Source organism: Gallinula chloropus, assembly GCF_964237585.1.
Source record: "Gallinula chloropus genome assembly, chromosome: 3".
Classification (NCBI taxonomy): domain Eukaryota; kingdom Metazoa; phylum Chordata; class Aves; order Gruiformes; family Rallidae; genus Gallinula; species Gallinula chloropus.
In genome coordinates, this window is record NC_140087.1 from 73104822 (window position 1) to 73119949 (window position 15128).

At 44.8% G+C, this 15128-nt stretch overlaps 1 protein-coding gene across 1 annotated transcript; it reads left to right on the top strand.

The window, feature by feature from the left end:
- Positions 1-387: 387 nt before the first annotated feature.
- On the top strand, positions 388-3310 carry TLR5 (toll like receptor 5; the record flags this gene model as incomplete). Its single annotated transcript, XM_084261285.1, has 1 exon — positions 388-3310. The coding sequence occupies one exon, from the start codon at positions 388-390 to the stop codon at positions 2965-2967; it is 2580 nt and encodes an 859-aa protein (XP_084117411.1). The 3' UTR covers positions 2968-3310.
- Between the last annotated feature and the right edge of the window lie 11818 nt (positions 3311-15128).

Here is a 15128-nt window from a genome sequence, read left to right on the forward strand (position 1 = left end):
TCTAAACCTGTTTGGATAACCGATTAAGGAATTAAGCTAATATGCCAGCATTGTCAGCTCCATCACACAAATTAAATAGCTGGGCCAAGATTTTCCCACTTACCTAGTGAGGTTTTGATGCTGCCCTTATGGTACGTGAAGTAAGGTTACTTTTCGGGTGGTAGGAGGTGCTCACCTCTCTTTGGGACCCATCTTCTGATAAACCAGCCTATCAGATGATGCCTGTTAGACTTCAGAGAAAGGATAAACCCCAAATTACTACTCAGTTTTAGCCTGGCATTAGTCTTTTATTCCAGAACTCTTAAAAATGTGATCTACAACTTACTGGATAGATAACCAACTACAGAAATTAATGCTTACTATTTTCACTTTTTTTCATATAGATTCATGATGTTACATCGACAGCTAGTACTTGTCTTTGGAATATCACTAACTAGCAATACATGTGCATTTAGAAACTGCTATTCAGAAGCCCAAATCTCCATATACCTTTCCTGCAACCTCACAGATATTCCACTTGTGCCAAAGGATACAGTGAAGCTTCTTCTATCTTTCAACTATATCAGACAAGTGACATCAACTTCATTTCCACTGCTGGAGCAACTGTTGTTGCTGGAAATTGGAAAGCAATATGTCTATCCTGTTACCATAGGAAAAGGGGCTTTCAGGAACCTGCCAAACCTTCGTACCTTGGACTTGGGATTCAACAGCATTCTTCAACTGGACCTCGATGCTTTTGTGGGCTTGAGAAGCCTGACTGTACTCCGTCTGCGTAGCAACAACCTTGGAAATTCCATCCTAGAGGAACGCTACCTTCAAGATTTGAGCTCGTTAGAAGAACTGGATCTTTCAGGGAACAAAATCACAAAGCTTCAGCCTCATCCCTTATTTTATAATCTAACAGTCTTGAAAACAGTGGACCTGAATTCCAACCAGATATCCAACCTGTGTGAAAGCAATCTTACTAGCTTCCAAGGAAAGCACTTTTTAGTTTTTAGCCTCAAGCGTAATAGCTTGTATGAGACAGATGAAATGGCCTGGGCCAAATGCCCAAATCCTTTCAGAAATATTACATTTACCAGACTAGACCTTAGTGAAAATGGCTGGAGCACAGGCAAAGTCCAAAATTTCTGTACAGCCATTAAAGGGACTCAAATACTTTCTTTAATATTTAGCTATCATATAATGGGTTCAGGATTTGGCTTTAATAACTTAAAAAATCCAGATAATCATACATTTGCTGGACTAGCAAGGAGTAATCTGCATTCACTTGCCATTTCAAACGGTTACATTTTCTCTCTCCAACCTTTAGTCTTTCAAAGCCTTGGTAATCTGGAATTTTTGAACCTTTTCAAAAACAAGATAAATCAAATCCAAAGGCATGCATTTTTTGGCTTGGGAAACTTGAAATTTCTCAATCTCTCAAGTAATCTTTTAGGCGAGCTGTATGATCATACTTTTGAGGATCTACATAGTCTAATATATATTGATTTACGGCAAAATCATATTGGGATAATTGACCAAAAATCATTTCATAACTTAGTAAGTCTGCAAATCATTGATCTCAGAGACAATGCCATTAAAAACCTCCCCTCCCTTCCACATCTGACCACTGCCTATTTAGCTGATAATAAGCTAATCTCTCTACTTGGCACAAAAATAGCAGCAACTTATGTTGATTTAGAAAGAAATTGGTTGGAAAACCTGGGTGACCTGTATATTCTTTTCAAAGTCCCAGGTGTGCAGTATATCTTCTTAAAACACAATCGATTCTCGTACTGTGTGAAAAGTGATAATGCTATAGAAAATAATCATTTGATCTTTATGGATCTTGGTGAAAATATGCTACAGCTTATATGGGGGAGAGGTTTATGCGTGGATGTGTTCAGGACACTGACCAAACTTCAGACTCTACTTCTGAACAACAACTATCTTAGTGCTCTTCCGCAGGAAGTTTTTAGAGGCCTAACATCTCTAAAAACACTTAACCTTGCTTACAACCTATTGTCTCATCTTTCTCCTGGGCTTTTTCCACAAAGCCTAACAAAACTAAACGTATCTGGAAACCACCTTTTTTCCCCTGAGCCTGAAGTCTTTATGACTTTGAGTATTCTGGATATAACACATAATATGTATGTCTGTGATTGTGCTTTAATGGGACTACTTGTGTGGCTAAATGAAACCAATGTAACTCTAGCTGGCTCCCAATCTGAGAGGTACTGTGTATACCCACCAGCGCTTTCAGGGATACCGCTGTCGTCTCTGACATACGATGACTGTGATGAAGATGAACTCCAGCAGACACTCAGATTCTCAATATTCATCCTCATGTCTGTCACTCTTCTAATGTTTCTAGTGGCAGCCATCGTTTTTACTCGCTGCCGGGGAATTTGTTTTGTCTGGTATAAAACCATCACCAAAAAGATGATAGACAGGCTTCCACCAGCAGCAGGTGAATACAGGTATGATGCATATTTGTGCTACAGCAAAAAGGACTTTGCATGGGTCCAGAATTCTTTGCTAAAGCACCTGGATTCACAGTATTTTGATAAAAACAGGTTTACCTTGTGCTTTGAGGAAAGAGATTTCTTGCCTGGGGAGGAACATATCAACAATATTCGTGATGCCATTTGGAACAGCAGGAAAACAATTTGCATCGTGACCAGGCAGTTTCTCAAGGATGGGTGGTGCGTGGAAGCCTTTAATTTTGCCCAGAGCAGGTACTTCTGTGATCTGAAAGATGTCCTCATTATGGTAGTGGTTGGGTCAATTTCTCAATATCAACTCATGAAACACAAACCAATTCGAAACTTTTTACAGAGGAGTCGCTATTTGCGGTGGCCTGAAGATTACCAAGATGTAGACTGGTTTTTAGATAACCTTTCTTGCCAAATTCTGAAGGAAAAAAAATTGCAAAGGAAAGACAGTGGTACGGAGCTGCAGACTATAGCAACACTCTCACCTTGATACAGCACATGGGCTTTCTAAATACCCAATTCCAGCTGTCCCATGTCAGGAATACACAGAGGTTTCATATAATCGTGAATCACAGAAATGTTTTGGGTTGGGAGGGACCTTAGAGGTCATCTTGTTCCAAACCCCCATGCTATGGGCAAAGGACAAAAGACGTGAAACTGTGCAGACACCAAGGTCAGTGAAGAGGAGGAAGAGGAGGTGCTCCAGGTGCCAGAGAGAGAGATTCCTCCGCAGCCGGTGGAGAAGACCATGGTGGAGCAGGTTGTCGCCCTGCAGCCCATGGAAGATGATGGGGAGCAGAGATCCTACCTGCAGCCTGTGGAGAGGCCCCACGTTGGAGCAGGTGGAGACATATGGAAGATGCTGTGACCTACATTGGTGCAAGCTCCTGGCAGGCCCTGCAGCTTGTGGAGAGAGAGAGGCCCAAACTGGAACAGGTTTGCTGGGGGGACTTGTGACTCTGTGGGGGACCAGGCTGGAGCAGAAAGGGCCTGAGGGACTGCACTCCATGGATGTGACCCGCACTGGGGCAGGTGGTGAAGAGCTGAAGCCGTGTGAGAAAGAGCTCGTGTTGGAGAAGTTCATGGCGGACAGTCTGCTGCGGGTGGGACCCTGTGATGCAGCAGGGGAAGGGTGTGAGGAGTGTGTGTGTGTGTGTGTGTGTGTGTGTGTGTGTGTGTGTGTGTGTGTGTGTGTGTGTGAAGTCTGCAAAGAAGGGAGGGGTGTGAGGGAGGTGTTTTAAGATCTGGTTTAATTTCTTATTATCCTACTCTGGTGTCACTGGGTTTTCTTTTTATTCCATGTTGAGTCTGTTTTGCCTGTAACACTAATTGCAGAATGATCTCTCCCTGTCCTTATCTTGACTCCTGAGCCTCTCAATATGTATTTTCTCCCCTGTCCAGCTGAAAAGGGGAATAATGGAGCGGCTTTGGTGGGCATCTGACCTCCAGCCAGGGTCAAACCACCATACTATGCAATTAGCCTCAGCTGCTCAGCTGGAACGTACAAACTTTTAACTTCATTCATCCCCTTCCCCTCCACAACTACACTGTTTGGTGGTAAAACTACAGTCTTTGGCCTACTTCATTTGCTGCTGTTTCAGCCTCCTGCTTTTTCAGCTGAGCTGCCTCCTGCCCTGCAGAGAGGATCCCCTTCAGATCTGTAGCAAGCCAGGAAAACTTCAGGAGTGGAGAGATGGCCAGTAGCCCAGTGACCACCAGACAGCTTTACATTTAGGGAATGGAGAGTACAGACAATTGGTGTGGGACAGGGTTTGTTCTCACTACGTTCTGTGTCCTGATCAATTCTGAGGGTTTTTTCTGCTTCTGTTGAAATATTTTTCTACAGTCAATGCCTGGTACTCTCATACCTCTCTAATCATTGTACCACTGTTTGTTCCGGTATGTGTCTTCGGTGGGTTGCTCAGGGTCACTTTAATAAAAGCCTGTTCACTGTTACAGAGTCTGAACCTATTACTTTGATGCTGACGTACTCCTTGAGTGTATTGGTCATCTCAGGTCACACATTGGGATCTGATTACTGTTTATAAATATCTGAAGTGTGGAACACAAGGGGAAATGGCCAGCCTCTTTTCAATGGTCTGTGGAGACAGGACAAGGGGCAATGACTTCAAGTTGAAACACAGGAAGTTCCGCACCAACATGTGCAGAAGAACTTTTCCAGTGAGGGTGACAGAGCCCTGGGACAGGCTGCCCAGGGGGGTGTGGAGTCTCCTTCTCTGGAGATATTCAAGACCTGTCTGGACGCCTACGTGTGTGATATGTCCTAGGGAACCTGCTTTGGCAGGGGGGGTTGGACCCGATGGTCTCTGGAGGTCCCTTCCAGCCCCTACGATTCTGTGATTCTGTAAATTTGTTCAAGAAAAGCTTCCCAAAATAATTTCAGCCTGGCCTCAGTGGGTTCTCTGCTGTAGCGAAGGAGCAGGAACGGGAGGTTTTATAAGCCACCTTGACCTTCGCAAATAAATAATGCCACCCTAACGGCTTTGCTGGAGATGCGGCAGCGCAGCCCTCTTCGCGTGAGTGCAGTTGTTGGGCTAGAGACGTGCCTGTGGCTGATCTAACCTACCGCACACGGGGCTTTCTACTGATAAAACCACGGCAGTCAAACACGACTCCTCCTTCATCAGCGTAGTCTGTCGGGAACAGAAAAGGGCTAAGCCTTGGAAAGTTTTCCAGGCGGCATCATACATGAGGATCTGATTACTGGAAGCGCTTAAGACCGGGGCCGGGCTGCGCGGATAAAGCCCTGGGTGGCGCTGTTGGCCCAGCTTAGGGCTTCCCAAACTCCGGCCCCCTTCCCTGCAGCTGCTGCCGCCGGTGGGACAGCGCTGCTCCGGAGGCAACGGCAGCCCCGGCTTTCCGCAGCCCCCCACCCCGGGCTGGCGACAAGAGCTACCCCCCTGCATCTTTCTGCATCTCTTCCATTCCCTGAAAGCGCCAGGCCTTCACTCCTTCGGCTCCCACCCAGTGTAACCGCTCACGGGCACACGCCTCAAGGCCCGAGGTTGTGCCGGGGAGCACATGAAAAATCACATTAAAAAATCACATTAAAAATCAGTGCTGGGCAGCCGCCGTGGGAGGGAATGGGTAGAGTCGTGACCACGTGCAGCTTTGGGCTGCTGGCCTGTGGATCTGTGCAAGGGGCGGGCATTTTAAACGCACCCGTCAGCGGCATTAGCGCCAATGTCAGAGGACGTTTCTGGTCGAGCGTCGACTGAGAGCCCTCTCCAGCCAGGGCCTTACTGCATGCTTGCAAGACACTCCTGCCACATCCAAGACTTAAAGCTTGCTTCTGCTAGCCTGTGTCTGATGAGCAGATACAGAGATGGCTTTAGCCACTGTGTTTGCGACGCTCTTGTCTGCGTCATGTTTACGGCCCCTGGTGGGAGGTGGCTACACGAAACTCGCATTTACTGCAGTCTCTGCTCTGACTTTTTGCATAAAGGTTTTAGAAAAACTTTCGGATGAGATTTCAGCGTCTGCCTCTCTGCTTATATACCAGCTGGGAAACTCACAGAGATCAAGCTGTGTCAGGAGCAGGTGGGAAAACTTTCTACCACAGAGGCAGCTTAGAGGCCTAAGACTCTTGGAACAAATGCAGCTGGTACAGCCTGTCCTACACAATGAACAATTGACTGCAACTAGATCATAGAACCCTGATCACCACCTCTGAAGAGTCACCTATTCTTAAATGTCAAAGCCTAGGGAATTGTCAAGAAAGGGCTTGTGCTGACTTTGTACTCCACTGCTCAGCAAGAGCCACAAAAGCATCCTGTACAAAAATGGAGAATGGCTACGCTCTGTGAATTAAGACCATAAATTGAGCCTCAACCTCATAACTATTGATTAGATTCCCTTCAGGCTCACTAGGAACATTACTGCTCTATTAGAATTTTATGGCTCTTTAGTTAAGGATACTCTCATCAGTTTTACTCACCTTCCTCGGTGGAAGACATTAACTTGTTGGAGACTGTCCAAAATAGGGTGTGAAGTGTGACGCTGGCTCTAAAGCAAGCTATTAAGACGGAAGCTGGTGAATTTATTTGCAGTAGCAGCACAGGAAATATTCCAAAGAGAGTGACTCAGTGCCACATGGTACCAGCTCAGATATTTAACAGCAAAAGCCTACCCCCACCATTGCCACATATATTATAAACATTAACTGATCAAACAGGCAATGTTGTTCAACAGCAACACCTAGCCAGCTTGTCAGAGTCCAGAGATTGCATGGGCTCCTACTCAAAATCACAGAATCACAGAATAGTAGGGGTTGGAAGGGGTCTCTGGAGATCAACAAGTCCACCCCCCCCCTTGCTAAGGCAGGATCACTGCAACCAGGTTGCACAGGATTGTGTTTGAGCAAGTTCTGAGTATCTCCAGAGAAGGAGGCTCCACAGCCTCTCCAGGCAGCCTGTGCCAGTGCTCTGACACCCTCAGAATGAAGAGGTTTTTGCCCATGCTGAGATGGAACTTTTTGTGTTCTAATTTGTGCCTGTTGTCCCTTGTCCTGTTGCTGGGTACCACTGAGAAGTCTGGCACCGTCTTCTAGACGTCCACCCTTTAGACATTTATAAGTGCTTGATGAGATCCCCTCTGTCTTCTCCAGGCCAAACAGACCCAGCTGTCTCAGCCTCTCCTCATATGAGCAATGTTCCAGTCCCCTCATCATCCTCACATCCCTCTGCTGGACTGTCTCCAGTAGCTCCCTATCCTTATTGAACTGGGGAGCCCAGAACTGCACACAATATTCCAGATCTGGCTTCCCTGGGGCAAAGTAAAAGGGGAGAAGAACCTTCCTCAAACCTGGTGGCCACACTCTTAATGCCCCCCAGGACACATTGGCCGCCTTGGCCACAAGGGCACTTTGCTGGCTCATGGTTAACCTGTTGTCCACCAGGACTCCCAGGTCCTTCCCTGCAGAGCAGCTTCCCAGCAGGTCAGCCCCTAACGTGTACTGGTGCCTGGGGTTATTCCTCCCTAGGTGCAGGACTCCACACCTGTCCTTATTGAATACCACTTGGCTCCTCTTCACCCAGCTCTCTGGTCTGTCAAGATCTCACTGAACAGCACCGCAGCCTTCTGGTGTGTCAGACACTCCTCCCAGCTTTGTATCATCAGCAAATTTGCTGAGGGTGCACTCTGTTCCCTTGTCCTGCTCATCAACGACAATGTTAAATAAGACCAGACCATGGACTCACCCTTGGGGCACATGACTGGCTACAGGCCTGCAACTAGACTCTATGCTGCTTATCACAACCCTAATCAAGGCATTCGGGACCAAAACCCAGATTCCACAAACATATCCCTATGGAGGGTAACAGGAGCCAGCAATGCTATGCCCACATATTACAAGATTATTTCACATACAGCAACATCAAGCTTCTCGTCCCCCTCAGATCTGACAGCAAGATGCTGTCCAATTATATATTTGCTAATCACAATTGCTAGTGAGACTGTTCAACCTGCTGGCAGATCTCTTACCTTTTTCATTTACAGTTGGCATCCACCATTGCTCCCGCTCCAATAGCTATACTACCTGCATGGAGAACACCAGCATAAAGAAGACTACAGAATTCAATCTCTTGAATGGGACACTCCTCCAGAGGTTGCTCAGTATCACCCTGCCTTTCATTTTCTTGTGCCACATCATTAACTCAGTGCCTTTGCTGACTTCTGGATGCTTTTCAGCATGACAGCTCACCTACTTTTCACTGCCAGACACCATCTGGGTTTCAAATTATTGGATCCCACCTTCTCAATTTCACATGGTGCTGACTATTTTACAACAGCTTTAACATGTTCCCTTCTTGCTGGAACTAGGAATAGCAGCAGCCCAGTTAAATTATAAAGCAAGGCCAGTACCTGGCAAAATACTTACAGATGAAGTGCAATACACGACTGAGTGGCAAGAGTGAGTGGTGAGAACACCACAAATGGAGCAGAAGCAGAACATGCAAATCTCTGGCAGATCAGCAAAGTTAGGAAGGGTATGTACGGTGATCTAAGCATGTTGCTATCAAAAGGGGATTTGAGTTCCATGAGAAGTGAGATCTTGAAGCAAGCAAAGACAGACAAGGAACAAGATACATCTTCAGGGTCTGACTCCACAAACATTACCAAACATAACACCCTAGTACAGTAAGCAGATTTAACTTGACTGATATTTCCTGACTGGTGCCAGGAAATATTCACAAGGTTTCTTTGCATTATACAGTAGTGCCAACAGCAAGCATGCAGTTGTGTGAAATAACACTTCCAAAATCGGAAAACGTGTGTAAAAAACCCCAAGAGATTAGAAACCAATTGTAAATGCCTGGTATTTGACCCTGTAACACCACATTTTTAACCTTTCTCCGTGATCTTAAGAAGGTGGATGTTCATGCAGCCCATGAATACAATTGTGAGTCAAGGCTTTAAGAATAATCCAAGTATTTCAGGAGTTCTGCTTAACTCTGAAATACATCTATACTGGTCAGGCTTTAAATAAGGAATACCTTTAGGACGATGGCAGAAAAGACAGGCTGGCCCTTCCAGCTTCCCAGCCCACTCTGGGCAGTGGTCTTACATCACATATACCCTCTTCCATTCTAGCAAGAATTTTTAGTTGCTTCTGATAAATAGGGTCAGCAAAACTATGGCCTTGAGTGCAGTGAAATAACCTGAAAAAATGACAATATGAAGATTTCCTTTTTACAGACAAATTTACACCATCAGTCTTTTCAAAGGCTCTTCTGGTCGCTATTGCATTAGGCTGCGTGTCAGTCTCTGAAAAGATAGCAAACACTTTTGGGATGCCAAACAGCTCATTCTGCTTTCAGGTACAAGCTGGGTTGTTTTTTGTTTGGTTGTTTTTTTTCTTTCCATACAGAGGTTTTAGTTACCTGTTTTCTGTTTTCTTCTTCACAAAGATGAGCTGAGCATCTTGGTCTACAGCCTCACTGGGCTGCTTCTGGCAGGCATCAAAGATTCTATATACCTGTAACAGAAGTTCAGGTGATGCACCAGCAGTATTTTCTTTAACTAAACAAAAGCTGCAAAAGCAAGGTTCAGGAGCTGAGATTTGCCAAGAAGGCCACTGTGACTCGTGACTTGAGCCACACAGAATGCTGGATGCCAAGCAGGTAGCAGAACTTTTAAACTCAGCCTTGCATCACATCTAGACATCCAGCTCCTGCAAGATTCCTTTTTACTGTTTGTACAGATTGACATGGAGCTTCTCTTTGCTTTTTATATTGCGTACATACAGCGTGATGGGTGCCAAAAATAAGTCTACATTTCCTTTCCCAATATGCAAAAGTCAGTATAGGTATGACATGAGTTATTTCACAGCGCAAAGACTATCTATTCATAGCAGGCTCTGTTTGTTTCAGACATGTGGCTTTCCTTCCTTTTAGATAGTCTATTGTTTGTCTTTTCCATTTGTATTAAAAATAAAATCTTTGAAAACTGCAAGTAAGAGAAAAATATATTTCTTCTGAAACTAACAATTCTCCAAACAGGAAGGTTAGCTTTTTCCTGTTTAGACATTATGTTCAAAGAAAGGAAGTCGGGATTTTCAATGATAATAATAATAATTACATGGTGTGTAAACATCAGTAGGTATCAAAAAAGGTTTCCCTCTATTTAGTGTGGCCTAAGCGCTCCACTACTGTTCAGAGTTTCTTTATATTTACCAATTCATCAGCCTCTTGCAAAAATGGATGTCTGAGCAGTCATTATACTGGGTTGATCACCTGTCTGCAAGCTTCCACACCATAGGAATGGTATTATCAGCCTGCCTGAAGCCTGCATGGAAAGCAGTGATGGAGAGGAGCAGAGCAGAGAATCCTCATATGAAACAAAAGTTCAGTGTGGCAGGATTTTTATTTCTTTTTTCACATGCGTGAGGATTACATGTACCAGGCTGTGCAACCTTTTCACGGAGCCACTCAAAGTACTTCAAGCCATGAAATCTGTTGATGCTGTCCCTAAAAGTGGAATTGGCAGTGTAAGTTCAGTACTGTGATTAGATGCAGTGTCAAAACATAGAGATTTGGTACACGTGGTACCTTGTAATAGTGAAACTAGTAGTGCTTTATGAAGATTAGTGTATTTTTTTTATCTTCGGAGAAGATAATAAAATTCTCTCTGGAATTGAGAGGATGAAGTTATGTGCCTTTTGTCGTGGGTGGCACTGGGAAGAGAACTCAGATTTGACAAAGGATAAGCTATATCAGGTCTGTTTGCTCTCTTTTACTGTGTGCATTTTTATTGCAACTTACAAACTGAAGTCGGTAAGGTCTCCACTTAACGTGCCACCAATTTGCCAGTGTGGGGCAGAACTAGTTTTACAGAGAGCAGAAGGTAGCTGAAGATTCACTGAGAGTTGCCAACTTGAGTGCTAATGATTTTGAGAAGATCTAAGTTTACTCAAGCTAGGAGCAAGAATTCACTGGGCATTTCACTGGAAGCTGCTAACACTTTTCAGGTAGCCAAGTAGGCTGGAATTTCTGAAAAGGGCTTGCAAATTAAGAACAATAGGAAAAAATAACGGAGGGCATATGGCCTAGTCCAGGTGAAGGATCACCTGTGGGAATGCCAGCAATGGAGTGGGAAGAAGGCAAAATATTTTTAAACACATAATATCTTAGCATTCTCAAAAGAGAGTTCAAAGTTTCATCAACGATCAGGAAAAAGCTTTGGAATGAGCCATTCGATATATTGATCCAAAACAATGAAGCCAAATAATTTTATGTGAATAAGGAAAAAAAAAAAGTGAGACAGTTAATGGTAGGAGCTACAAGAAATTCACCAACAGATCCCAACTACAACCTCCTTTTTCCCAAAGATTTTTCTCCCACAGCTGCTCATCAGAAAGGAAAAGGCCAGGCCCTGGCACCCACCCTTTCCTTTAGGATGGTGAGAAATGCCAGGGTGAATCACTTACTTTGTTATGAGAGGGTTTGCACCTGCAACCCTCCTGAAATAAACACTGAATGCTCTTGAAAAGCAGGCCTTGAGTTTCTCACTCTTTTCCTAGGGAGCCTTCAAGCTGCAACTGCTCCCCTGTGAAGTATTTTGCAATTCTCAGTGCCAGCTGCTTTCATTTCAAACTTTAACTGCTTCATAGCTCTTTTTTGTTACTTTTTGACCTGGTTCCACCTTGTCAAATGTCCTTGGACCATCTTTTGTTGCAAATGGATTTGCACCCACATAGGAAAGGACAGTCCTGTGCTGCTGTCAGGTGTGCTGCATGGCAGGCACATGTGTGCAATTAAATACACCTTCGTAAAGATCTACTAATGATTTACCTTGGTATGTCCCCTGTAATATAATCACTACCCAGATGTCTGAGAAAATCCAGAGATTAATCACAGCCCTTCCTCGCGACTCTGCAGCCTGGACTGCACTTTTCCTGCCAGGACCACAACTTTTTAAGATGCTGCCAGCTCAGCTTTCAGCCATTGCTGTACCCAATGGAGCTCAGGGCACAAGCAGAAACATAGGCTCATATGGAACAAAGAAAAGTCCAGAACACACAGCACCTTCACAGAAGTTAATCCATACTCTTCAGGGGCATGTCCAGCCAGAGGAATAGGTAGGATGTTGGTGAACACAAAGATATTTCACTCGGTTCTGCCTTTGCTATTCTTTATCAGGAGTAATCTGGAACGTGACTTAGTGGAGAACAGACTTGAGCTGGGAATGACAGAGCTCAGTTAGTTTAAATAATGAGAGATTTTCTTCTTTTTTGCTCATAAAACTGGATACAGGCTTTAGAAAAGTCCATTCCAGTTTTCTACCCTGTTCTGTTGTGTGCAATTCTCCTAGATGAGGTTCTGGCTGAAGATGGAAACAAATCACTTCATGGAAGAAAAGACAGGCTGCTAGAGATCTCTTAAGCTGTTTTGGAAGAGCTGAAGAACCCAGGGAAGCAGAAGAACTACCAATAACAACCGTTGCAAGAAGATGGTATCTGAAGCGAGCAGAAGTTTTCAGCATGAAGAAAGAGGAGCAGCATTACTACAGAGGGCACTGTCCCTGCCAACTCGCTACCTATTCGTGTTACAGGGACTACATGAAAGGTTAAGAATGGTATGAGAGCCCAACAACCCAAAATACAGGAGACAAATTCAGTTTTTAAAGAGTATCGGTGCAAATCACCCTCTTCATGCCTCACTCCATCTTTGCCATGGGAAGACTAGCATAAGGCCTCTATCCTACGGGTGCTATAATTGTAAATAAAAATTGAGAGACATTTAAACACCATGCTGATGGAGCAATGTACTAACAAAAGACAGATAAGAGCTTAACATTTTTAAACCTGCTCCCCTCTTAAGAGAGGGCTGCATAGGCTTGTCCAATGGGCACAGCATAGTGTCTTCACACCCAGAAGAACTGTCACTGAGGACAGATGCTATTTCTTTTTTTTTGTTTTTTTTTTTTTGCTAAAACTGGAAAATATTTCCTATTTAATGTGACTTCTGAAAAGAAAATAATGTACTTCACTAAAAAGTGGGAACCCACTCCCCCTGGGTGTTCTTCCTTTCAAGTATTTGCCCGTACTTCTGTGGCTGGTCTTGCTAACAGTGTCCTTTTCATCAGTGTTCTTTTCTGAAGAGACTCATTCATAATATTCTCATGTGGGTACACACACATTCACCCCCTTGACACTTCAGAAATCCGCAGTTCCATTCATACCCCAACACACACATCAGAGGACTGTTTAAAAAGCCCCAGGAAGTTTGCTCAGACGTGCTATTTTAGGAGACTTGGACTGGGTCTCGGAATTTTACAATATTTAGAGGATTTGGCACTGTGACTATTTCCACACCAGGACATGTGTGCCGTCAGAACACGTACCGTACACCTCACGAGAGAGGAATAAGCTACCTGCAAGCTAAGAGATAAAGACAAAGGCCTACAAAATGCTTGAGAGTGCCTGTAGGAAATAATTTGGGGAAGGCTGACCCAGTCAGCCAACATCCTGACCCTGAGGAGAGAGGCACGCCAGGCCACAGCTGGCCAGCGGCCATGCAAAGCTGGCGACCTGTCTGCAGCTCCGCTACCTGCACTGTGCCCTGCAAGGAGGAGGAAGGGACAGTGTCTACAGAAAACATTAGACTGAGAATGGGTTATAACATACCTGAAGGGGCAGAACTATCTCATGTTACAGCACTATAAAGCACACAGCTATGAGGCCTATCTGGCACCTCACCTGTGCAACTCCACTACGTCAGTGTACATTTTTTGGCCTTAATAAAAGTGCTATCTGGTCATATGAAGCCTGAGGAAAAAGAACAAATAAGATGCTGCAGGTTTCCACACAGGACCAGTGTATTTGCTGGCAGCTGCCAAGGGCACCTGGGAGGCACCTTTTTAGGAGAGGTGCCCAGGGACAGTCTGTCCTGCTGATACTGTGGGGCTGCAAAACTTAAGAAGATACTTAAAAACTGTAAAGGAGAGAGTGAGGAGGTGGCAGCAGCCCCTCTACTAGCTTTGTCCTCCTCGTACAATAGGCAACCTGCAACACCTGCTCAGACTTCAGGGAGTAGGGACGCTGTTCTTAGGAAACACTTTCTGCCACTCCATTACTCTCCGGACTCCTTGCAGGGCCCATGGTTTACAAGGATCTACTTGCTAACCTCAGGTTTCTACGTGCTCAGTATTTGCAAGCCCTTGGGAAAGAGGTCTGGCACTATAACTTAGGGACCTATTGGGAATATCTGCTGAAAAATATTTTACGAAGCAGATAGCTGCCAGTAACCACTATGGCCGGGCTGCCTTCTCAATTTTCAGAGAACAGTGGCACTTCCCATCCGTCCGTTCTATGGGAGCAGGCTGTTTACCAAGAAACTGGCCCATACTTCACATGAGATGCAGCAACGGGTGATGAAATCCACAACACGGAGCTACATCTTGCAGAAGCACAACAGCAGCTCTTCTCAGCAAAGTCTTACCCTTCGTTCTGCCATCCTGTAACTTCTGCTGCTTCTCAGATGACCTCAGAATACAGAGTTTTCAACTTAATGCTCTCTGACCTTGGCTTTACCCCCCTGAAGGAAGAAGCTTCACAGGAGGCACTCTGGAGTGACACAGTTTATACTTCATGCATAGAAGCAGCAGCTTTCCTTTCAGTGACCCTTCTGTAGCCCTTACACTCAGGTTGGAGTTCTCCCCATATCCTGTTGACTGTATTTCATCGGCATGACAAAGCAGTGCATCCTGCCTGAACCTATGAACCTTTGGCCAGAGGTTCATCTTTATTGCTCCAGGATACATGCATTAATGATGCCTGATGAGCTATCGAGATGTGCTTGATGCCTTAGTCACCAAAATTTGCCATTGCAAAATATCATCCTGCTCTCCTGGGACCTATACCTGGAGCCAGAAACCTCACTAAAACCTGCTATGCCACTGAAATATCATCCACAGCAAAAGCAGTAGAGATTTTACAGAGAAGCTCTTGGATTTATTCTGATCTCTACAATGGCTTGAAATGTATCAAGCCTCAGTTTTCAAAGTAGTGTCTGGGATGAATGCAAACCTTTGTCACAAGTGGCTCGAGGTGTGAGACTCGGGCTTGCTTCCCACAGAGATCCAGAGGCTGCACAGATTTCTGTCAGGCTGATAACTGCACAGTAGTAAATA